Genomic DNA, 26,395 nt, shown 5'->3' on the forward strand with positions numbered 1-26,395 from the left:
GCTATCAGCCGGCGGGAAACTCAGCGGCGGCTACTTCTCGGCGCTGCGGCGACTTGGCTATCTGTGGCGGTTGCTATGGCAACGGCGCAGCCGGGGGTTTTGTTAACGGACGTATTAAAGCCAGCTCTAACAGCTTCGCTGTTAAAAAAAAAAAAAGAAAACTACGGGGCATATTTGCAATTCTCACGACCTGTAAAATGCGATAACATCATTTGTCACTGAGTGTGCGGCTGATTTCAGCCTTGCGGCCAACTCTTCCTGAGCTTGTAGATGGCTTTCGAGAAAGCCGCGTGGAGCCTTATCTCATCGATTCTCCAGTTCCCTGTGCCTTGCACATTAACCGATCCCATTCGGGTGGTGTCAGCGGGTTGCATAGACGGCTCTCTCGCAGCGGCCGGAAACTTTTGTTGGAGCCACTGCAACTTACGTGTTCGCTCGACAAGCGCTTGCTCCGCCTCTTGCCTTCGCGATTGCATGGCCTCCGCCTAGTCAATTGCCCGCCAGTACTAGGTTTTCTTATGTTTGCTTTTCACAAGCACGGGCACATTACCGAAGATGACGTAATTTATGCGCAATTTTTCTGGCAAAGCTTTCTGATCAAAGCGGGATGCACATCGACCACATGTAGTGCACTCACATTAAGAATGTGTAATGTGTATTGTATTTGCATGACCTCATGCTAGTTTCAAATTTTGCATTTCAGGCTACGAAGAGATGCATGGCCATAGTGAATCTTAAACAGAAATCCGTCGCAATCCTCTATTGCCACGATATTGGGATATCTCCATAAGTGTCTTCTGTTGGATATCACGAAATAATAATTTGCCCACTACTGAATAAAATATTTTTTCTTCACTACTGGCTCCAGAGGTTGATTTCACACGCAAGTGTGGGACGGCAATGTTCGACTCATAAATAGCCGCAGAATAGAGTCAACAACAGACGACGAATGACACACATCGTTTTCATTCGGCTTCCAAACTGCTTGCCTTATGGGTGATACGAAAAAAAGGGCGCTATTTCAACGCTTAAAGGCCAACTCCGGCGATTTTTCGGGGTCATTGGATCTCAATAAAATTCACTGGGTACGTTCCACGTTCCCGTAATTTATACCAAATTACAAGTTAAAGAGATACGCAGACTCTTTACAAATGAATTTTATAGATTGCCCCGACTCTCCCAACTGGCTTCCCACAATTATTGGCAACACTGTGTGTGTGACGTCATTTAAGGCAAAGCGACGGTAGTGACGGAACCGAAGTGCCACTACATCGTCTGCTGTCCACAAGGCAGCGATCGCGTGTGCTTGGCCAACGCTTCCTTGGTTCGGCGTGCGAATTTCAGCTCCTTGTGGGCCTGCGTGCGATGGGTGGCAAGTGGTGTGGCGTTGTGGCTGCACATCATTCCCCGTATGATTACCTGAACAGTCAAGAAACACTCGCAGCTAACGATTACCTTTCGCCTCGATATTAGACTGTTTTAGCTCGCAGTGCCGGTTTGCCGCACGTACACTGCGGTAATACCGTACCGACTGAAGAGTGCACATGCGTGAACATTGCCGTACGGAAACATTTACCGTAACGTAAACAAGGTCCACCGTGACCGGGACTATATCCGTGTACCGTAAGCTGCGCGTCGTGCGAAAGGTTGTTCGTACTTGGCTTATATTTATTTTGATCGACCTCACCGGCGCGTTGTCAAACGCCGATATCCACAAACGTATGTACTCTTCCTATTGCATTGTTAAAAAGTTTTAGTTCGTCCGCCAACTTCGACGTTAGCACTTCGCCCGATCGCCGGCAGCCAGAAAATTCAGCCTGCTTCAGCCACCTGGACAGGTGGCGCCATCTGGAATTGGAATGCGCAACCAGGCATGTACATGGCTAAACAGGTATGTTTTACTTCATCGTAGAGGAACGGCTTTTGTAATTGCCCTTCAAATGCGTGTTAATCGCAGCTGTCATTGTGCGAAAGCTTCGAGGAGCATATGCACGCGGCAAGGTCAGTCTTGGTACGGCTGTCGCGGCGTGGTCACCTTTCTGCTGAGCGTCTGCTTTTCGCCGCTCTCGCAGCTTTCATACTCCCCGCTGGAGGAACCGGCATGCCTTGCGCAATTTCCGGTTAACAAGTTTTACGTCACGCGAAGACAGACTGCTTGGTTGGGTTTCGGTGTTGCGCTTGTTTGCTTATTTTAAATTATTATGCAATTTGCCGTGTATTTCTACTATCAGGCCCGTCACAGGAGCGTGTCAGGAACATAAAAACACCATTACTTTGACATGGTCAAAAAATCGCCGGTCATAATGAGTGAAAATCACAGGACAAGCGTGTATGAGTTGGCTACCTGTCACAGTAGTGTTTCCTATTTAAAAGCACGAAGACGAAACAGCACAGAAGCTCGAAATTAAACAGGAAACATAACACATAAAAATATATTTACAATGCGTGTCAACATATCGCCTGACATTGAGGCACAATACTAAAACTGTTTCGCCGCGAACGCTTTTGACAACGGAGCTGTTTAAAGGGACACTAAACAGAAACGATGAATTGGTTTAGATCGATAATTGTGCTCTGAGAACTGTAATGTCGTTAATTTTGCCGTCATAGGTTAATATACAGAGGAGCAAATGAGGTTCAAAGTTTCATTTTTAAATTTCGCGCCGAAATCTCCCCGCGTGACGTCACAGATTTCAAAGTTTACTTATCATATTTTGGCGCCATTGGCTCAACAAAATTACCCCAAACTTGGTACGTTGAGTCTATGGCCCCCGCGGAGGACAATGTACTTCATTTTTACCGATTAGGAACTACGTATAGCCCCTAGTAGGCGCCGTCAAAACATGTGACGTCGCGGCGAATGGTGCAGAAACTTAAGGTGGCGTCACCACCAACATTTTCTTTTTGCGCGTTTTCTCGCTTACTAAGAGTCTTCTCGCAGCAAGCGTGGTGTTTTCGATATCGTGAAAGAGTACTTTACTAATATGAGAAAAATCGTTTTGCTCTTTAGTGTCCCTTTAAGCTCGAGGTGGGCCGGCCGTCGTTTGAGAAATCTGGTGAAGCTGGAGAGGGCGAAGCTAAGGAGAAGAGGCAGAGGCACTCTCGGGCACAGCCAAGCGCACGCGAAGCACAGCGAGTGTTGGGGCGGAGCTTAAGCTATGACGTAACTGTTACGTAGCGGTGAATTTTCGGAGTCTGGTCTGGGCGAGCTACAGTGAACTATGAAATTTCTAGCTCACTGTAGGGCGTGCGGAGCCGAGCGCGCGCCATGCACAGGTAGTCTGGTAGAGCGCGCGTTGAAAAGGTGTTAAAGGGACACTAAAGGCAAATATTAAGTCGACGTTGATTGTTGAAATAGTGGTCCAGAAACCTTAGTGCTACTTTTATGCCAAGGAAGTGCTTATTTTGAAATAAAATCACGTTTTAGTGGTCCGCATCGCGTTAGCGCACTTCAAATCCCCCGCCTGAAATCAGACTCATACGTCACTGCTGCTGTGCCCAACGTTGCCCGCCTTTACGGCGCGGCCGCCGACACTAGTAGCAGCAGAGCGAAAGTAGCGGGAACCACAGCAGCACTGGCGTTGTGCACCATTGGGGCATCCGGCAAAATCATATGCATGCGGCATTTTGTCGAATTTTCTGTCAGAGCGACTTTCACGGGCGCGCAAAACACACGCGGCAGTACGCGATCCCGAAACTACCACTGAGACGCGACCGCGCGAGCGAGGCAGGGCGCCGGGCGAAGCGCAGTTTGGCGAAAGCGGAACCACGCGCGCCGTTCCACATGGCAACGCCACAGAGGTTCTTTTTTCCATGAATCAAAGGGAAACGAACAAACAGCATTTTATTACGTCTTCTGATGCACGGAAGGTTCTTTTTTTATTGCTGCTAGTTTGATTACTAGTGATTTATTGTAGGCAGACTCTCATAAGTCATTGGGATCACTTCGAAAATGTCCCACTCATGGCGCTCATCATGTGATACATTTAGCTTAATTTCTCGGTAAGTGGGGCACTGCTGTTGATAATATTGCCGTTTTAGAAGTTGACATACATTGAGCTTTCACTCTGACATAAATCGTTCGGAGGGGATACAGCGCAAGAGAAGACGAGGACAAGAAAGGCGACGCACACATTGTTGTCCGATGTCTAACCAACACGCCCAAGCTTCGATACTAAGTCATAAATTGTTATTTGCCTTTAGTGTCCCTTTAAAGAGGCCCTGCAACATTTCTTTCAGCATAGTCAGAAAAGGCTGCCGATCGGCAGTCGAGGCTCCCGAGAACACGCGAGCCAAACATTATAGCGCAGCTCGCCGCCTGGGATTTACAATAAGTTCTCATAGTCAGCTAAAAATCGCTTCCTCTTCTCTCGACAAAGGATGCTATTGAATCAAAATCACTGCGTCACTGACTCAAGTTCCACGCCATTGGCTGAATTGAACACGGCGCGCTAAGCAGTTACTGCGACCGTCGCGGGAGGCCGTCACTTGCCCGCGCGCGTGCGCGATCGCACTGAAAGTACGCCGCACGTTCGAAGAAAAGAAAAAGAAAATGTGCTCAAGGTCACGAGGCGCACGTGACTTACCTTCTTCCCCCGTGTCTCCCCTCCCTGCTTAGCTTTCAGCGCTTTCGTCAGGATGAGAGAAGAGAGAAGGAATTACAGCGTGCGACAAATCTTTGTAACTCCACTCGTACTGGACGGATTCTAAAAACTTTGCGGTGGTGGATTCGTGAGGAAATAAGCTCCTTTAGTGAATCCATTTCATGGTTACTTGCGAACACGTTGCAGGGCCCCTTTAAGGCGGAGCTTAAGCAGTGACATCCCTACGACGTATCGGTGGTGTTCGGAGCTTGCTGCACTTATAAAGCAGTATAATAGAAAGCTGGGCTAGTTGGACTGCATGCATGGTTGATGCAGCGCTAAAGACGAAGACGAAAAAGAACACAGAAAGGAACACAGAAAAAGGAACACAAAAGGAACTCTGCGTTCCTTTCGTCTTCGTCTTTAGCGCTGCATCAATCATGCATGCACTTATGAAGAGGAGTGCGCCGGCGGCGCCGACACTCCGCTGTGTGTATGGCTAGACCCAGACCCGTGTGTGGAGAGAGTCTGGCAGTTGGGCGAGGTAGTGACGTCGCAGCGCGGCAATGACACTGCCACGTCTCCTTGGCGCCTCCGGGAAGCCACACTTCGGCGCCGTTCGCCATATTTACGCCACCTGCGCCTGCGCGACGGTAGCACAGCCTAGCTTAGTTATGCGCTGTTCATGCGGGAACTGTAGCGCCGCTCAGCATATTGTGAAGGCGAGATAGAGCAGTAACATTGTCATACACTTTAATGAACACTATGAACAGGACAAGGTATGCGATAACATTCAAATCATAGAAATACGTACTTCTAAAGTAGTGTACGCGGATTTGCAGCCGACTACGTTTTCTGTTGCATGCGGCATTTTTTACGCTATGAATGACAGCATGCTCCCTTTGCCTGTATTTAGCTCTGTACAGAAGTCCGCTTGCGCGCCTCATGTTGCCTAAGATGTGGACAAACAAGTCCTAGTACACTGAAGAAACCTGCGCCCTTAATATGTCACGCATATCGGTGTCCTTCGAATCGCTTTGTGTGCGATGAAAAAATCCATAATCAGGGGACGGATGCTCGAGCCGGCGTTCCGACACGTGGACATGTCTGTTTCAAGGCTGGAACTGGAAGAAGACAAGTCCACTTGTACAAACGTAGGCTCGAGCAGCCACTCCCTGTTTACGGAATTTTTCATCGCAGGCTTCCATCTTCCACTTCCTGCCGTTTTTTGTGCGTCTTTCACTGCGATATCACATATATGGACACTCGAGGCGCATGCCCTCATGTTCGGCATGATGTACAAATCAGTAACATCGCCCTCCGCGTCGTATGTTCTATGTTCGAATGAAAAATGTGCGTGGGCTGCCGCCCTCGCACGAGGGTCGCGGGTCAAGAAGCAATGAAACGCGTCGGGCCTCTCCGCTGCGCAGTAGAGAGAAATAGATGAAAAGGAAGAGGCAGGGAGGTTAACCTGGTGCGAGCGACCGGTTTGCTACCCTGCACAGGGGTGGGGATATAGGGGTCGGAAAGAGGACAGAGAGAAAGGGAGATAAAATAAAAACAAAACAAAACATGCACACATGCACATACATGCAGGATGTCCTATCACAGCCGTTCTGATAGCCCGGTTGAACGCAGAAAGCGCATTAGCGCCTGCACAGCCTTCTTCTGAGACGTAAAGTCCTGTCGGTGGCGCAGGATTCTTTCTTCTGAAAGAGTTCGGTTGTCCAATTTGTCAAGCGCGTTGCAAAGTGACTGTCTCTGCGAACAGTACTGTGGACAGTCGCACAGAATATGCTTAATTGTTTCATCACTTCCGCAGTGGTCACAAGCTGCGGTGTCGGCCATTCCTATGCGGAACGCGTACGCACAGGTAAATTCGACACCCAACCATAACCTGCACAGAAGGGTAGCGTCACCTCGACGAAGTCCTGGGGGAATTCGAAGGCTGAGTGTTGGGTCTAGGCCATATAGTCGTGCGTGCTGGAAGTGTGGCTCGTTCCACTGCGACATGGTGAGTTGGCGAGCAAGCACGCTGAGCTTCCGTGCAGCGTCAGTTCTGGAGAGCGGTATTAAGAGTTGATTGTTTTCAGTATGGGCGGAACGGGCAGCTTGATCGGCCCGTTCATTGCCGATAATTCCACAGTGACTTGGAAGCCACTGAAAAGTTATTTCGTGCCCTTTCTCAGTTAAATGGTGCGTCTCTTCTGCAATCTCAAATACAAGTTGTTCGTGCGGGCCACGTCGTAAAGGTGACAGAAGAGACTGCAGTGCCGCCTTGGAGTCGCTGAACATAGTCCATTTTTGTGCCCGTTCATCACTTATGAAATGTAATGCAACACGAAGCGCTGCGAGCTCTGCTGCCGTCGATGTCGTAAGGTGGGAGGTCTTGAATTTGAGTGTTGTGGCTTTGATCGGTATCACAACTGCTGCAGTTGAGCTGTTTGGCAAAACGGAGCCGTCAGTGTATACGTGTACATAGCCTTGGTACTTCTCATATAGCAGAAGTAAAGCGAGCTGTTTAAGGGCAGGTGACGACATATCCGCTTTTTTCCGGATGCCAGGTATTGTTAGGCTGATGTTGGGCTGAGTCAGGCACCACGGAGGAATCGAAGGTCTCGCGGCGGGCATGAAACGTGTTGGTAAAGACTCGCGGTAAGTGGTTACCGTTTGGCAAAAAGATGCGCGTGGTCTGTCTGCTGGTAAAGAGGCTAGGTGGTGGCGGGGAGTCCGAGCCAGATGCCTTATATGTGTCCTGAGTGTTTCAACGTCAATGTGTGTCTTGATGAGATGGTCTCCGGCGATCGCTATAGAAGCCGCCGTCGATGCACTAAGAGGCAAGCCTAGACAAATCCGGAGTGCCTGGGCCTGAACACTTTGTAACGTTCGTAGGCTTGTTTTGCTTGCGTTGGTTAATGCAGGCAAGCTGTACCGCAGGAAGACGAGAAAAAGTACCCTGTACAGCTGTAGCATGGCACTTGGGGACATTCCCCAAGTCTTCCCAGCGAAAAACTTCAACAGATGACAGACGCCAATCAACCGCTTTTTTAGGTACGATACGTGATGGCTCCATGATATGTCTCTGTCAATTATGACACCCAGAAACTTGTGTGATCGAATATACGGTATAGCTTGACCGTTGATTATTACGCTGTAGTTATTCATAGGCTTGCGCGTAAACGCCACGAGAGCGCACTTCTCGGAAGAAATTTCCAAGCCTCTGTTACGGAGGTAATGGGCAGTTTGAGTGGCAGCTCTTTGAATTCTCGCTCGCAACTGTAGGCGTGTTACGGCGGACGTCCAAATGCAGAGATCATCCGCGTACATTGATAGCCTCACTGTGCTTGGCAGGTGCTCAAGGAGGGCAATCAGCGTAAGATTGAACAGCACAGGACTGAGTACGCCGCCCTGAGGGACGCCACGGTAGCTATAATGTGGAGATGTTTGGCCGTCCTCGGTGCTCACAAAAAAGGATCGCATTGAGAGATAGCTACGTATCCAACGTAACATCCGACCGCCTATTCCTACCTCTTCGAGAGCGGTGAGGATGGCTTCATGCGTAACGTTGTCATACGCCCCTTTGACGTCGAGGAACAAAGAAGCGCAGAGACGCTTTCGGCCTTTCTCGTGTTGAACGTAGGTGACCAGGTCGACTACGTTGGCAAGTCACCGTTGGAGCTCTCATCCTACCGCCCCATCGCATTGGCCAGTTGTGTAGGCAAAGTTATGGAGAGGATGATCCTCGGACGCCTGGAGTGGTACTTGGAGTGCAACAATACCTACCCAGATGCCATGGCAGGGTTTCGACGTGGTCGATCTCCGCTGCGCAAAAGAGCATGGAGGGTTGCCGGTTTGAAAAGGGGGGGGGTGGGAGGGATACGCCGCTTCGGTAGGCGACCGTTGGTCATTTAACGTACGTGTTGTCTCAACCTTTTCCTGTGTCCGTGGCTGCACGCAACCCTCTTTCGCGATGAACTTTGATCAAACGGGCATGGTCACGCGCGCGGTATATCGACGGAGATTAGCAGGTTGAGTTGAGTTGAGTTTATTTACCACGTACAGTTGTACAGTAAGTGGCAGGGAGAGGGGAAAAAAGCTGTATAAAAACAGCTTGACAAAGCCCCACATCCCCATGTTCACTGTGACAACAAAACGGCAAAAGCAAAGTAAACCACAAGACAGTTTAAACCAGCAATGCACATGCTTTGCATCGGAACAAAGAAGTCATACAAACTTATACAACCCAGCAACGCACATGCTATACATCGGAAGAAAGAAGTATACAAAACAGCAAATAATACTACACACATAAACTAATAAAGCATATTTAAAATAGAAGTATTAGAGAGCGTGCACGTGCGAGCATGCACGTGCGCAGTGCGAGCGTGCGCAGTGCGAGCATGCACGTGCATGCTCGCACTGCGCACATTGCGTTAAAGCGATAGACAGCGCGAAGGTCGTTTCACTGCTGGAGCGGCCGTGTTCCCTTAGGCCAGTGCTTTGTACTGTTACACCAGATCCGATGGTAGCTTCTAGCCTTCCCTCCCCTTAGTGTAGGGTAGCAAACCGGATGTTACAACTCTGGTTAACCTCCCTGCCTTTCTCTCGTTTTATTATCTCTCTCTCTCTCTAGCCTTGCTTCGTATACGAGGGGCGTTCAATAAAGATTTCCCCTGACTGACTTCTATTTATTGCAGGATGCTGAAACTGCGCATGTGTAATGACATAAGTCACTGTAGGTCACGTGCCAATTTTCAACTCTAAACTAATAACGGTCTTTCTTTTAGAGGTGCTGAAGTGGTGTGAGGTGTGATAATGGATGCAGTGGAAGACAGAGCAGCCGTCAAGTTCCCGTACTTGAAAGGCCGCACTCCAAGGGAGACGTTCGATGAGATAAAAGAGGTTTATGGGTAGGATTCCCTATCATATGATGTAGTGAATAACTAGCATCGCCAATTCAAATACGGTCTGATTTCCGTGGAAGCGGCTCCGATTGCAGGGCGACCCCACTCCGCTGCCGATGAACACACCATCCAGCAAGTGGAGGTCGCCATTTTGGAAAATCGCCGCGTTAGCGTTCGAGACCTAGCCCAACATGTCAAGATTAGTATGGGGTCCATGAAAAAAATCATTCAGGACCATCTTCATATGCGTAAGGTATCCGATCGCTGGGTTCACCGGCTCCTTACACCTCTCCAAAAGCAGGAACGAGTCGAATGCTCCCAGGCTCTTTTGACCATGTGCCATGGAAACCAGCAGGACTTTTTCAACAGACTGATTACACAGGATGAGTGCTGGGTCCATCACTATGATCCGGAGACTAAAGTCCAGTCGATGCAATTGAAGCACTTGGACTCACCGCCTCCAAAGAAGGCACGCACCCAGCCCTCGGCGGGCAAGGTCATGCTCACAGTCTTCTGGGACCAGCACGGAGTGGTCTTGATGGATTTCCTAGCAAAGGGTGCCACGATTACTGGGGCATACTATGCTTCACTGCTGCGGAAATTGCGAGAGACCATCAAAAACAAAAGACGTGGCATGCTCACCAAAGGCGTCCGCCTTCTGCGGGACAATACCCCAGTTCACAACTCACATGTTGCCCAGACGGAAGCACGCTCCTGCGGCTTTGAAATTCTACCGCATTCCCTTTATTTACCCGACCTCGCACCAGCGGACTTCCACCTCGTTCCAACATTGAAGTCATATTTGAAGAGCAAGCATTTTACAGATCATGAGACTCTGATTTCTGAAGTTACAACATAGATTTTGCAACAACCTGTCGACTTCTACAAGCGAGGTGTTTACAGTTGCATAAAAAGATGAGAGAAGTGTGTGTCCCGGGGTGTCACCTATGTAGAGAAGGACTAATAAATCTGCGAAGTTTCGTTGCTCTCCGTCCACAGGAAGTAGGTCAGGGGAATTCTTTATTGAACGCCCCTCGTAACATTCCAATTTGTTGCTATCGCAATAATTGATCATTTGAGGCGAAAAACCACTTTCTTGCTTGTTTTTTCTTTACAATAATATGTTTCCCTGCATTGTAGTTGAAGGTTCCATGTGTCTTCTTTGCGTGGATACAAATTAACCTTCAGAAATGCCCGTGCTCTTCTCTCATCTCTTCGGCGGCAATTTTTATACTGCCCGGTGCCATACTTTGTTGTCGTTGTTGTTGTTGTTTTGCTATTGCCCTGAGCCATGCGATCATGACCAGACTGTTCGCTTTTCTCGAATACGTCTATTGTATCGGCTGACATTTAACATTCCACAGTCTATCAGACCCTGTTGCCATATAAAGCAACCGTTGTAGTGTTGCGTGCTTCATTATGACGAAGGCCGGTGCCGCGTCAAACAAAGACCCTTCTTTTCACCTCTTCGTTGAGAGCCGGCTTGTTTGTTACTTCCCGGAGGCGGCGACACCTTGCCCTCGAAGATATATATATATATATATATATATATATATATATATATATATATATATATATATATATATATATATATATATATATATATATATATATATATATGTGTGTGTGTGTGACGTATAAAGGCAGTGATGTCTGTTAGAAGCCGACGAGGAAGAGGTGGCTCGTGCAATAGAATAACAGTATGGCGTATGAGCCACGGCCCGTCTTTCATTCATAGCGTCACACAAGTCGACAGGATGAAGACCTGGCAGCCACTTCATCAGCCGCACATCATCCACGAACAGTAACAAGACGTCCTGACCACACATGAACTGGCGAAGCACGTCATAGCTGCACACAACGACTATCACCATGGCAGCATCATCGACAGACCTTGCCATCCCACAGTACGCCGGATCAGCGGACGATGGAGCCGTAGAGGACTGGTTCAACCTCTTCGAACGCCACGCTACCGCTGCGTCATGGACGGAACGGGACATGGTCGCCAACTTTAACGACTACGTCACCGGTGAGGCATTCCGATTTTACCTCACGCACATCTTCCAAAACAATGAATCATGGAACAAAATCAGAGAAGAAATGATCACCCGATTTAGAGACTACAGTGAAGATTCGTCTGTAATCCACCATCTAGAGAATCTCAACTCAGCCATCGCAGTCCACGTGCTTTTCCAACGAAAACACATAGCCGTCCATCAGGCTTTCCTTCTGCACAAGAATTGGCACCTTCTACCTCTTCACTGCACCATAGGCCACGAGGCGTAATTGCACATCCCGATACAGCTGATTCGTCGTTTCGCATACGTGACGCACCACCTGGCATTACATCAAGTGGCTCAACTGTTCTTCATGACGATTACCACATGCCTCACAAGGTCGCTGCGTTCACGATAAACGAGCTGACGCATCGGGAAAATACACAATCACGCCAGGACCAGTCCAAGATGTGTCTTTCGCCACAAGGGTGTATTTCAACAGTTTCACAGTCTCACCAAAACTCGCAAATGGAACCTAGTCAAGCCATGTTTGCTGTGCTATCAGCTTCCAGTGATCACCCACCAGAGAGTCGAAGCAATGCGGAAGTTTCGAATTCACCAGATCCTGCGCATTGCCAACTGCCAGAAGCATCTATAATGAACGGCATTTCAGAACCATCTGGGGAGCTTTCTGATCATTCTGCCACACTACTTTCATCACCAGATAAGCCTTGCAGCAGAGCGCCGAGTGCCAACTGTCTACCGATCACATCAACGTGCAAAGAAAACCACACTCGTGCTCCTACGAGAGGCCCACGTCGCCAACTTTCGCAACAAAAGCAGCAGTGTCAACAAAAGCAACTCCAAGAATCTCATAGACTACAACGGCTACGCGAACAAGAACAACGACGAACTGATACATCGAAAGCACACTTGCGGCATAAAGGAGGTCGTCAGAAAATACACCGACCAAACCGACGACAAGTTCAACATCTGAGACACCTCAGTCGCAGGATGAACCGTAAAGGAAGTTTTCTGCGCCACCGATCAAGACAATTGCGACAACACCACAGAAGAAGACTGAAAAGGCGCCAGACAATTCCCTTCTATTCTGGAAGCACACAGCCATCACCCCATCAGCCTCATTCAACGGGCCCACAAAGTGAAAACACCGCGTCTCTATCAGTCACCACAAAGCGACGCCTACGGCATCTGAGCTGCCGTCTCTACAAGGTGCTCCAATACTATTCATTTGTTACATGTCTACCAAATGTGTCATCATTAGTGTCCACGTTCAAGGCATATGCTTATGTTGTCCCGAACGCAACAGCCAGCCTCGCCCACCAGAGCTCTTCTTGATATCCCCGGACGGCTGGCCTCCTCTGTGAATCTTTTTGTGCTAATTTCACGGAACCCCCTTGTGACATGGAACTACTCCGCGTTTTGACATTTTAGCTTTAATACTCTGTTTGCTCATGTTTTGTTGTTAAACTCGCGCATTCTTTCGGGGGAAGGGGAATCCTGTGACGTACAAAGGCAGTGATGTCTGTTAGAAGCCGACGAGGAAGAGGTGGCTCGTGCAATAGAATAAAAATTCGGCAGATCCCACGTACCGTGGGAATCGATGTTATGCGAAGCATGCGCGGGATGGTGACTGTGGCATATTTTTTCATGTTGAGCGAAACGTTACAGAATGACGCTAGAGAAATGTGGAAGTGGTATAAACACACTCATATGCTGAAGAGTCGCATATGTTTTATATAACCAGTTGTTTACAGTTGCGTAACGATGCCAACAACAACATGTGTGTTACCATCAACAGACGAGGTAAGCTGACATGTAGTGCTTATATTCTTCAATACTGGATAGCGCAAATCCGAACAGCACAAAGAAGAAACAGAAATGCACAGGACAGGCGTTACTCGCCACTAAGCTTCATTCAGCAAAGTTCCCCTGGATATACACACAGCCGAGTGGCACACGCAGGCGCACTGCACGTACGGTACAGTCACAGTTGCAGTTGTTACAGTTGCGTTACAGTTGTTATGCTTATACTTATCTGTTATGATGGGAACACACGCACGTTTCACGAACCCGTGTGTATGTGTAGAAGGGGTTCTTGACAGTTCTTGATCAAGGTCATTATCACCTTGATCAGTGAGCACCAGCAGCTGGACCGGACTTGTTAATCGGATCCGTTCGTGATCGCGGCTATGAGGAGTCTAAGTGTAGTGAAGTGCGAGGTATAGCACAGCTGGTGGAAATCCTGGATGCCTCTTACGATGAAATGATCTATGACGCCTCCTGTCCTGCACGTGGAAGCGAGGTCTTTTGATGCCCTGTCCACATCCAAGCCGTCTTTCACACAGTATAAAGACCAGGCCTTGTTGGGTCTTGATAAGTCAATGTTGAAGCCACCGGTAATGATGAGAGGCTTGGTTCTCTCGGCAGATTTATTGTAGGCAGCATTGATCCCGGTTCTGGCGTAATCGACGTGGTCCACGTTGCGGACCACGCGACCGAGTGCATGGTAGTTGAGCGTCTTCAAGGCTTGTTCTGTCTTCAGCTTCCTCACTTTCCTTGTGTCCGCCACGGTGGTGTAGCGGTTACGGTGCTCGGCTGCTGACCCGAAGGTCGCGGGTTCGATCCCGGCCGCAGCGGTCGCATTGCGATGAATGCAAAATGCTAGATGCCCGTGTACTGTGCGATCTCGGTGCACGTTTAGGAATACCAGATCGTCAAACTTAAAGCCCCAACAATTATTATTATTATCACTTTCCTTGCGTGTCAGTGTGTGTGTTCGCGTTTACTGTGTTGGTTGACACTTTGTATCACCTGTGGCACATACCCACATAACTTAAACTTTGGTATGCGGGTATGTGCCACACGTGACTGAGAGAAAGGGTTTCATGACGTACGCGACAGGTATTTTGCGTTATTCATGTCATGACCAGTGAATCGCGTTCACCATACACTGATCTCCTGCTATGTCAATTTTGGTATATTAGAAGTTATAGAGACGACCAGGAGAGCGCCCAGACGTAGGCGGCTAGATAGATAGATAGATAGATAGATAGATACGTAGATAGAAACGCCCAAAGTGCCTGAGGTTCGCTAAGAAATGCTTCGCATTTAAAAGCATGGCGTATGAGCCACGGCCCGTCTTTCATTCATAGCGTCACATATATATATATATATATATATATATATATATATATATATATATATATATATATATATATATCTTATATACCAGCGCGAAGAAGCCAGTGTCGCCCACCGGAGACGCTTCTCGCAGATCCCCAGTCCACGTTGCAGTGTGGTCAGGGCCGACCACCACGAAGCAGCCAACCCCGCCCACCAGAAACATTCTCGGCAGCTCCACGTGCTCGCAGTGATGGCCGAATGTGATGACTAAGAGCGGCATCGGGGTTCAAGCGCGAGGGGGGCTGATAGAGGCAGAGGAAAAAGAGGTGCAGACAATAGAACAGCTTGGCCCAGGAACGGGTGTTGTCTCTATCTCGTCCTTTACAATATATATATATATATATATATATATATATATATATATATATATATATATATATATATATGTAGAGAGAGAGAGAGAGAGAGACAGCATCACTATGCAATTAATGTAGGCTTACATTTCTTTATTCGTTATCTAGGTATGCGGTTAAGGAACGGGCACTCTTCCTCATGGTATTAAAGATTTTTATTTAACATTCTTTGTTTTCCAGGTACTCGCATCACAGTGTACATTATACACAGATAATTCATATGGTGGTGCATATTCCTGAGCTTTCCTCGCATTTCTCGGTGTCCACATTTATGTACCAGGGTTTAAACAGTTCAGTCTTTCATCGGATTGATTTCTCTTCAGGGCTTTACAGATGCTGAATCTAAGCGCAGTCGAGAGAAGTGAGAGACAGAAGGTTTTCCCAGGGCTTCTCGTAGACAACGGCTGTGCAGGTCGCCTTCGCCTGTAATGAAAATACCATCCATAACCAAATGTTTATGTGCCACACAGCGGCCGTATAGTGACCGCTAGCAACAATATTTTGTTGCAAATCTGTTTCTGTGATTGTATGCTCAACGTTTGATTGCATGCATAGCGAAAATGTTCGGAGGGGATGCACATTGGGTGAAGTAGAAATGCCGCAGTTGTCTGCGTGCCTGCAACGCCGCCAGATAGTTAATGTTCGTAATATTCTATGTCACTCAACAAAGGGAATGTGTTTATCGTGTGTCCGCACGTTTTAAAATTTCTCACGTTGTTTTTGCAGTTTTTAGCGGATATAGGGGTCGTTTATCTTTCATATTGAAACTGCGCAAAAGACGAGGACACAGAAAGACTAGACAACACAAGCGCTGAACTGACAACTGAATGTTTTACTCAAGCGAAACATAGAAAGGGAGAAGAAGAAAGAACAAAAAATGCGCACGCAACCTATGCACATGACAAAAGACTACTCTAGTACCATCATTATGTCATCTCCAAGTACGTTAACTTGCAATCAAGTAAAGAAATCGACGGTGCGCTGACACACGTGTCACCGTTTTTGCAGATAGCGAAGGCTTCAGCTATCTCTCTTATGCGAGAATCCGTGTGTCTAAAAATGGTGGTCGTGCGGCAGAATTCTGGGGTGCAACCACAGGCGGCACAGTGGGCAGACAAATGGGAGAATGGCGCACCCTTTAAAGAGCTATGGTGCTCACGCAGGCGAATGTTGAGGCAGCGCCCCGTTTGCCCCACATAAACCTTACCGCATGAAAACGGAATAGCATAAACAACATCGTTTTTGCAAGGGACAAACGGCATGCGGTGCTTGACTGTGCACGTTCCCCTAGACGACATATTCACACTCGTGGACAACTTATCGATTCTGGCACACAAGCTGTTGAGCTTATTTTTGGAGGAAAAGTGTACATCAACATTGAACTCGTCGGCAATCTTTTTTATACGGTGAGAAATACCATGAATATACGGAATCACCGCTAGCCTCTTGCCCTTTCCGTGTGTCACGTGTGTCAGCGCACCGTCGATTTCTTTACTTGATTGCGAGTTAACGTACTTGGAGATGACATAATGATGGTACTAGAGTAGTCCTTTGTCATGTGCATAGGTTGCGTGCGCATTTTTTGTTCTTTCTTCTTCTCCCTTTCTATGTTTCGCTTGAATAAAGCATTCAGTTGTCAGTTCAGCGCTTGTGTTGTCTAGTTTTTCTGTGTCCTCGTCTTTTGCGCAGTTTCAATATGAACGCAAACCAACTAGCCCAACTCTCCCTTTTGCTGCGGTCGTTTATCTACCTCATTTGTCTCATTTAGCGTGCCACCAGACAAACAAATTAATAGTCATTGCCGTCATTTCATCTAAAAATAGTGAAACTAATATCTTCAGGCCCAAAGTGTGCCTGGCATGCATTTTTCAGCAATGACATGTTCTCTTTGTGGGCACAGAAGACAATACAATGCGCTTACAGAAGAAAACGTAAGTTGCAAACATCATTCCCCGCATAAATGTACTGTGATGCATAACTGGTTGAAATGGTTGTTCACAAGTCTCTGCTTCCTCTGAACTTCTGCAATTTTTGATAACACTTCATTTTAACGATAAGGAAATCGCTTCTTGTTAGACCAGCTTTAAAACGATGTTAACATTTACTGTGAGCCAATCTATAGCTGCATTTCATCGTCTTATAAAATTCACATCCTCTTATGCTGCAGGTGGAGGGCCGTATAAACATCCTCGCCAACGTCTTCCTGTAAAAATCAGTAGAAATGCACAGTTATGAATGCTCACCTGGTCGTCCTTAGGCGGGCAACGTTCGGCGTTGTATTCTACTTCGGCTATTATGCAATCAGTGGCCGCAATGCTGAACGTTAGACGGTAGTTGACGCCGGCGACGACCTGAAATGAGGCAAGGATGAAACGTTTTCATAACTATTCATTGACACTGCCCTCAGTAAGAATGCCAGTGAACGGTGTGTTGTCAAGTTCTCGCGTGCCTGACATGCAAAATCACATCCCTCAAGTAGCTCCCGGATGACGAGGTGTGCCTTTTCATTAGCGCTGACTTTATCATGATGCTAAATGTTTTGCCCTGTACGCTATTTCAAGTCATAGCATATGTATGTGCAAACTTCCCACGTCACCTGGATGTTATGATTGCTCTTTCGTACTGGGTACACAACCTCTTAAAAAAGTACATGAAAAAATCTAGTGCCGCGTGGTGACCGTGAAAATGTGGATGTGGTGCTCCGCAAAAACTTACTAAATCTTACGTATTTATATGATACACGGTCTTATTTGATGCGCGTCATTTGCCGCCATTTTCGCGTATGCTTGAAAAGCTGTTTGCGATCAACGCGCAAATTAATCAGTTCAATTCGCGAAGCCAAGTTTCATGCATTCCCCATTATACGCCCCCCAACTCTACGGGACATTCTTTTAATGGAGGCTGTATCTGGTAATGTGTAATGTTGTATGCTGTCTATAATACTGAAAATATATATTTAGGATAACTTATGCAAGCTAACAACTACATTAGAGAACACTACAACTTCAGCGACTGGGATAAACACTTTCAAAGCCAAGAAACAATTCTAATGATTTGGTGAATCGTTCGCGTGAGTTATATAAAGAATAAAAAGTCGCATTTTCCCGCTGCATTAGACTTCACATTAATAGTGTTTCACATTTTCATGTTTCAAAGCAAATCCCTCACCTGAGTCTCCACGTTGGTGAGTTCGAGAACCGTGTCGTAGTTCTGCAGGCCTTCCACGCGCTGAGCGACCGCGAAGTGGGCCAGTTCCTTATACTTAGGACTAGACGAGGGTTCCTTCGTCGACCAACCACCGGGAATAGCCAGAGACACAGAGACCAGCGCTGTTACGAGAACTGCAATGCTACCTGTCAAGTGAGCCATGGTCTCTGTTGCACACAGCTTGAGTCTGCAGAACTTCGTCGAAAACGGCCGTTCGTGTTTCTCTTAGTGGAAGCTCTGCTGTGTGCACAGAACCTTCTTCCTTTTTATCATCAACTGGGACCTGCGAGCCGTTATCAGTAGCACGAAAATACTTGTGACCACGCCATGATAAGCGAGGTGATAAGCCAACCGCAAGAAAGACATCAACAAAAAAGCAAGAAGCAAGGAAGAAACATAGCGACCTCGAGATAAGGCGGATCCGGTAGTATCGCCAGGTGATACGAGGAGCGGCCGTGGCTTTCCACGTCGAGTCTACCGGGGTTGAATTTCCATGCAGTCCGTGAACCTACTCTATTGTGCAATCTAATGCAGTCAGTGTGATAGAAGAAGACATGGGTAGTGAACAGCATCAAACTCTAAGAAATTCGTACGAATACAGTCAAAATATTCGAGCTGTATGAGAGCACTGAGCGCAAAATAAATTACAAAAACAAAACTGACAACCTATTCCGGAACATTCTCTTTAAGAATTGCCAAGAACGACACAGCCTAGCAGTGCCTATTGTTTTGCCAAGACTGTTTTTTTTTTTTTTTTTCGTCGTATGCGCTTACCTTATTATGAATCACATGGTAGTCACTTATGTTACAGCGCGAGAACGGGCGAAGATAAAGGTAACATTTCGTACGCCGTGCCTTATTTTAGTAAGAATTGGTAAGAATTGAAGGCGAGACATATGGAATAAAAAAAAAGTCCCTTCAGAGACTAGCACACATGATTTTGCGTCTGTCATCAACATAACCTGTCATGTTCTGCTAGCGTAAACCGGGTATAGGACTACTAAATTTCGAATCATAACATTAGCTCAATTGCTTTAGCAATAGTGTCCGGGCCGATTTTAACCATTTAGGATTGCTCAACATACATTTAAATCTAATGTATGAGCGTTTTTGCACTTCGCCCCCACCGAAATTAGGCTGCCGCGTTTGGGAATTCAAGCTACGGTTAGGAGCTAGCAGCGCAATAACTTAATAACTTGGCTTTTTCCTGCCAAATACTGGTTGATAAATGTATGAAATGTGGGTGTTCTACACGTTCATATTTTCAGCGTGTTTCAGCATACGCTGTTTACCATGCGTCATCTATGATTTCCGCATTGCCGCACGTTTGCTATGGCATATTTACGGCTGCGATGGCGTTGGCTCAAAGTGCCCCACAGCAACTTTCTCCAGGCATGTGGAAAGCAATAACATCAGGGACTAAGAACACTACGAGCATAACGCGATCGGAACACTGCCAGTAGATTGCCAGCAGTGGGCATATCGCTGTTACTATGTTACAGACTTATCCGTTTTCTTCCCCAGGTCACGGCATTGATCTGTAGAAGCGTCGTGTTTTTCCTCTACTGGATTGTAGCACGTGCTGTGTAGCAGATACGAAGCTGTTGTTTGAACACTTACACACCTATTATCGAGTTTGCTATGGTTTTATTGCGTACGCAGCACTGAGACATTCCAGCATGGCATTTAACTATGAGTGATGTTTTAACAGTGTTTCACCCGACCGTTAGTCCGTGCAAAGTGAACAGTAAACTATCACCATCATGAACCGGCGCATGCCCTCTTCGTCCTCTTCTTCATTTTCTGCTTCGCTCCGAGAACACGTGCACCCATTTTTCCGGCGTGGGATGCAATAACTCTGATGGGCGAGAGAACAAGTACAGAGAGAGAGAGAGAAAAAAACATAGGAAGAAATAGAGAGAAAGAAAGGGAAGAAAGAGAGAGAAAGAAATAGACAGAAAAAAATAGATGGAAAAACAGAGAGAGAGCAATACAGAAAGAGAAAGAGGGAAAAAAAGAGGTAGAAAGAAATTCGCGAAAAAAAGTTTCTTGACGAGGCGGGATTGGAACTCGCGTACCCACGATCCGCTGGCGCGTATCGTAACCACTCAGGCTTGGCACCACCAATGCAAAGCTGCATTTTTTTTTTTTTCGAGGCTTCAACGCCTCCAAATTTAGTAAAATTGCGCCCTCATCATAGCGTGCTGATGGTATGCAGGGTCACGAAGAAGAAAAATACCTTATAAACTCTATGAAATACATCCTCGTATTTAACATGCAACCTTATATTTTTTGTCTGAATTGTGGAGTACTAGTATATAGGTTCCAGGCGGGTCTTCGGTTTTGCTTGTTTATGTGCCGTATTGACACGCTTTGAAACAAGGCAAGGCATAGTTATAGAAGGAAACGAGCTGTTAAGGCTAACATTTGCGTGTACAACAATAACATCCCTCAGTTTACGTCATATAAGGAAATTCTCTCACAAATCGTGTGTAGGTTTGCCTTGAATCATATCCGGTGGCTTGTATTTCATTGAAGCTGTTCGCACGGAGCAGGGAAACATTGCAGGTTAAATAGCAATATCTAGCAATACATATAGCAAATAGCAATACTTATACCCGGATAAATCAGTGTCCCGATTTGTTCGCGTCTGTACAGATGTCTTGCAATTCTCCTTTACTTCTGGTAAATATATCTCACCAATAGAAACGTTCCACACCATAAAAGGGTCATGTAATGATAACTGTGTTCACGAAAAACAAATATCTTTAGAGTGAATGCCCATCAGTGTGCACAAAATTCCTCGTTACACGGATGTCGGTGATGATCCGCTATACTGCGAATTAGAGCTTGTTAGATTATTTTTCCTTATTAAACTAACAAATCACTCCAGCCGGCTGCCTCACAACAGACGTGGGAAAGGCTGATCAGAGCACCGGATCAGAGAATATAGCAAGGCCTCATCGCCTGTGCCGAAAGGGACACTCCTCGCGAGAGGCCATCTTTGTGCTCGGGTCTGCAAGATCTTATATATATATATATATGTATATATATATATATATATATATATATATATATATATATGGCGCTCTCCGGGCCTGCGAAGCCCTTCGTTCTCCTCCTCTTCTCTTTGATCGCCGACGATTGCAAAGGAGGCGAGCTGTTACGTGTGTTGGCTGAGACGCCCCACAGCCATAAATGAGCTTAGATATTGGGCCAAGAGCTTTTGACAAAATCCACGCTTGCGTTGCGGTGTCCAAAGCAACACCAAGTCACCCTTTTCGAACGATACTTGTTCGTGACGGTCGTCGTATCGCTCCTTCCAACGCCGTTGTGTGGCCAGAGTCGGAAGGCGAGCTATTCGACGGGCATCTTCCGCGAGGCATAATGTCTTCGACACAGAATCGTGACTGTGTAGAATGAAGTGTAGGGAAGTGTTCAGAGGGCCTCGCGGTAACCTTGCGTACAGGAGACAAAAGGGGCTACCGTCCGTTGTTTCTTGTTTCGCCGTGTTGTGCGCGTAAGTCACAAAAGGCAGCACGTACGTCGTCCCTGTTCTTATGATTGGAGGAGACGTTCATGGCACGCGTATTGCTCAACGTTCCGTTTGTGGATTGTTCATTCAACGAGGCCGTTTGTCTGCGGATGATGCCGTGTGGAATTATTGCACATGCGAAGTAATTCTTCAACGGATCAGCAGTGAACTGGTGGCCACGGTCGCTGATAATACCACGCGATGGGCCACGGCGAAGGTTCACAGAATGCAGCAAGAAGACCGCCACGCAAGCAGCGGTGGAACAGGGTAGACGAGGGCTGCTGTTTCGGCATACCGCGTAAGATTGTCCACGCAGATGATTATTTATTTATTATTTATTTATTATTTATTTACAACACAATGTTGTGGGAGACCAGCGGTTTCTCTTGTCTGATAAAGGAATTGACCCAAACTACCAATTTCAACGTGTTCGAAAGGTATACTGGTTGGTGTCAATGGCCGAAGAGGACCAGGCGCTATGGCGGCCGGTCCTTTGTGACGCTGGCACATTTCACAACTAGCGACATAGCGCTCGGCTGTTTCGTACATCTTTGGGCATCAAAAGCGTTCTTGCATGCGGTGCACCGTTTCCTACGAAGCCGACATGGCCGGATGTTGCGTCGTCATGCATGGCGCATAGAACGTCTGACCTGAGACTTTCATGGACCACTAGCAAAAAAAAAAAAAAAAAATGCGTTCCATGCCTGCAGTAGTTAGTCTTTTAGAGTAACTTTTCAGGAACATTAAAGCGACCGCTGCCTTGAGAAGTACAAACGGCGACAAAAAGCGCATACAGGATGAGATCGTTTTGTTGTTCTCGCTGAAAGTCCGCGGCGTCGTGGAACGTGCCAGTAAAGGCCCGAACACACGTACGCGTTTGCAGCGCGTCAACGCGTGCGTGTGTTCGGGCCTTAACAGCAGCGAGACAGTCATGAAAATTCTCAGCATCGCAGTCGGTAATCGCAAGAGAAATCCGAGAGAGGCAGTCAGTGTCAGCTTGTCAATAAATCGCTTTGCGTCATCCCTCTAGGCATATTATATATATATATATATATATATATATATATATATATATATATATATATATATATAGAGAGAGAGAGAGAGAGATAACGAAATCTAAGGCTACCTTCCAATCAACCCTTCCAGATGCCACGTATGAAGAACTGTCTGTAAATGCGTCAGATTTGCACATTACTGCAAGGCAGTCAACTAATCTATTGCAACAAAAATACTGTCATAATAGGTCAATTTCTGCGTTTTACAGGCATTAACGTGAATTAAATTGTAAATAAATATCTATTTATCCTGAGATCATTCATGTTCAAATTTTGCATAAACATCATAAAATCTCAGTCTAGAAATACAGCTGCAAACTATTTTTCGGTTATGTTCATTCCGAGCAAAGAAAAATAAAACTTTTGCCATTGCTCGCAGAAAGCGGCACGTCGAACGACTCGTTGAACGTGGTAGTGCCTTCAGCAAAGTGATCAGATGCAACAGTGCACTGCGAAATGAAGGAAAATGAAGACCTTTATTGCGCTGGAGGCTCATTTCATCCAAACATCGGTGTATCTTTCTGTTGCTTAGCCACTAGGCGACACAAATGGCACAAGGCAACTGGTGTACACAAATGTGTACAAAGCGTCTCAAAGGGTTAAGCTCGAATTCCCGCTTGAAACACAAAAATAAGCGTATTATTATCATAATTATTCATGAACTCGAGGAATATCTAACGAAGATCATTGTTTTCTTTAAAATACCCTATTTAAAACACCCTTAGGCAATAGTCATCAGGGACTTAGGCATTTGGTCATCGTAGTATGAGGTAAGCTAAATTTTGAACTACTGATCTAGTGCCTCAACTTCGTCTCACCAACAGAGGATGAAATGGAGAATCGCGGATCTTTCCAAGTCGTTGCAGCTTGCATCTGGCCTTGCAATAACAATACGGCGCTCTGCGCCCAGAACCGTGACCTTTTCTTTTTGAGGAGCTGATAACAGCTTATGCGTAGGCAGTACCGATAAGCAGACAATGCAAGGATCATATGCTGCGGCGCACGTACGTGTACGCAGCCACGGCGGTTTCACGTGCTTCGCACACTGTGCTATCATCACGTCACCTATGATATGATGGCATAAACAAGACGAATGTGAGGCTTCGGGCAGGGGTGGCCCTTACCCCGGCTTTTATCTCAACATGGAACTGGTCGCATTTACCAGTGGGTGCTACATGCCCGTACTGTTCTGTGCCGGTGATGCAAGCAGATGCATACCACCTTATATGGACATGCCAAGGGTTACAGCCGTAACGCTCCCGTCATCTCCTGCAAGCTGGCCTTCGCTACAGTGACACAAACAGTTATCACCGATGGATACATGACAACACATTCCACGAGACACTTCTTCCCTTCATACACAACACCGGCCTAGCTGCGCACATTTAATGCAAATATACGCAACAAATATTATGCCTTAAGGGCAAGTCTATGTCGCAAATAAAAAAAAGTGTGATGTGAAGCATTGGTGCATTGCATAACAGAAGACGACAGGCGTCAGGCACAGTGCTGCAACTGATATACCGCAGACAAATTGCAGCCAACGCCACTGTCACAAGAGCCAATTTAGCGTAATTTTGAACGAGTGCACTCTGGCGCACCAAATGTCACTTAGTTCGAAGCGCCGCTGTACAACAAAGCGAAAAAAATACCCAAAGTTTTCACAATGATGATAATAGCGATAGCTGAATGAGTAGGCACCGTATGTACAGTTTAGTCTAAGCGATATTTGTTTGTTAGTACGTAGTATAGTTGTAAAGGTCATATATAGGCAGTATAGGTATGAACAGTTGAACGTAAGTGCAAATCATCCAAATCATTTTAGCCGCTTATAACATCATGCATAGCTACAAGCCGTAATACAAATCAAGGTGCCTGCTCCAAGAAAACACCGTGGCCAGGACAGGACACCGCCGGTGGCATGCTCTTTGTGGGCCTGGCCGTAAACTACCTGAGGGCGAAAATGTAAAACGCAACGTTTCATTACGTAGCTATAGCAATATCAACAAAAGGGATAGTTTAAAAATACTGCCGATGCAGCTTTCAGTATTACGTTACTTTGCAGCCCCGCAGGGCCGCCTGCTTTGGCAGACACTTAGTGAGCAGCGTCACTACGGACCCGAGAAAACGTGGGAGGGGTGGTTTGAACCCATCCCACGTGTAGCCGTGCGTTCCTGAGCCATGTCTTGGGGGCTTCGTCGATGCTATCTGTTTATAGCTGCAAGACCCCTTATGGCGGTAGCACACCCATTTGAGCATCGCTTCATGTAGACAGCACCACTGGGCTTAACACTTCAGGTAAAATAGGCAGTCACCTTTTTCCTGTCTCTCCCTCTATCTCCCACATCTTCGTCTTTCTCTCTCAAGTTTAATTGTTCCTGTTCTCTTCTCTCTTCGACTTACTTCCAATTTCCCTGACGGCAAGGGTTAACCTTGTGTGTGTTTCCAGCCTTGCCTTGGTCATACCATACTTGCCTATAGTGATAGGGAACGAGTAGAGTTCGGCACAGCTGTTGCATACAAGCTGTCTCACACCCCCACGTTGGGCTTTGTGATGGACAGTCGGCGCTGTTGCAAAACAACTGCATTTTGTGACTTGTTAAGCATGCGTAGCTTTAAATCGGCCAGAGAGGGCACACCGAAGCAAGTTTTCAGTCTTGCTTACGAAGCAATATAATATCAAATTCCTACGTTACTTGAAGTGAAAATACACCTGTCAGATAGCTATACTCATTCCAGGTGGACAAGTACCTTACTGAAAAATTGCAACGAACTAAACAGCGTCAATAATGTCAAGTGAAGTCCACTGAAAATAATTGATAAAGAACAAGTACAAAAATTATCTCCAAATATATGTATTGGTAATGACACAGCACGCCATCCACGAAACACAAGCACGGGTGTGAGACACGAAGATTTCCTAAGCCTGAGTAATGAAGAACCCATCGAAGGTTTGCGGGGCCGAAATATTTTTGAAGCACTGCGAATTGGAATTCAATGTAACCATCAAGAGTTCCAGCTCAAACAAGCGATACAATTACTTTTGTAAACAGTGAAATGACCACCTAGCTTGAGACAGGCTACGTGAAACGAAATCTAGGAATCGGCATCCCCAACTCCAGACGATGTTTCATGTTCCGAAGATTCAGACCTCATTCTCGCTCTTTCTGAGGCAATGAAACTTGCAAAAAATGCAGCACCAACGATCATATATCAGACAACAGCACTTCTTCGTCACACTGTAGAAGCAGCAAATGTGATCATACAAATTACTCGCGATATCGCCTTTGCTTCAAGTAAAAAAAAAAAGAAATAAGTTATGTTAAAAAAAGTAATAAGCTGCCTGATGGCAAGCGAAGCCATTTAACACAGTGGTTTCCTGTGAACGAAGTGAATCCTTCAGCAGCTACGCCTACTTCAGTTCGAATCGGGCGTCCGAAACTGCTGCCATCTTTTACGTGCACCGCCTAAACCGTAAAAACAGCGTACGCTAAACGCTACGGGGCATTTAGCGTACTGCACATGCACATTTCCATCCCGCTATTCCGCTA

The 26,395-nt window shown here is 46.6% G+C and overlaps 1 protein-coding gene across 1 annotated transcript; it reads right to left on the minus strand.

The window, feature by feature from the left end:
* Window positions 1-15,132: 15,132 nt before the first annotated feature.
* On the minus strand, window positions 15,133-18,530 carry LOC119373826 (salivary cystatin-L2). Its single transcript, XM_037643887.2, has 3 exons — window positions 18,213-18,530; window positions 17,288-17,395; window positions 15,133-15,467 (listed from the first exon to the last, which is right to left on the minus strand). The coding sequence occupies exons 1-3, from the start codon at window positions 18,411-18,413 to the stop codon at window positions 15,387-15,389; spliced, it is 390 nt and encodes a 129-aa protein (XP_037499815.1). The 5' UTR covers window positions 18,414-18,530; the 3' UTR covers window positions 15,133-15,386.
* Between the last annotated feature and the right edge of the window lie 7,865 nt (window positions 18,531-26,395).

Source organism: Rhipicephalus sanguineus, chromosome 11 (genome assembly GCF_013339695.2).
Source record: "Rhipicephalus sanguineus isolate Rsan-2018 chromosome 11, BIME_Rsan_1.4, whole genome shotgun sequence".
NCBI classification, from domain to species: Eukaryota; Metazoa; Arthropoda; class Arachnida; order Ixodida; family Ixodidae; genus Rhipicephalus; species Rhipicephalus sanguineus.

What these genes read in the sequence shown, in the direction of transcription:
- LOC119373826 (XM_037643887.2), bottom strand. Translation starts at nt 18,413, where the DNA reads ATGGCTCACTTGACAGGTAGCATTGCAGTTCTCGTAACAGCGCTGGTC. An exon ending in TCACCAACGTGGAGACTCAG is followed by an intron (nt 17,396 to 18,212) that starts GTGAGGGATTTG and finishes GCCTCATTTCAG; the next exon opens with GTCGTCGCCGGCGTCAACTA. An exon ending in GCCCGCCTAAGGACGACCAG is followed by an intron (nt 15,468 to 17,287) that starts GTGAGCATTCAT and finishes TTTTCATTACAG; the next exon opens with GCGAAGGCGACCTGCACAGC.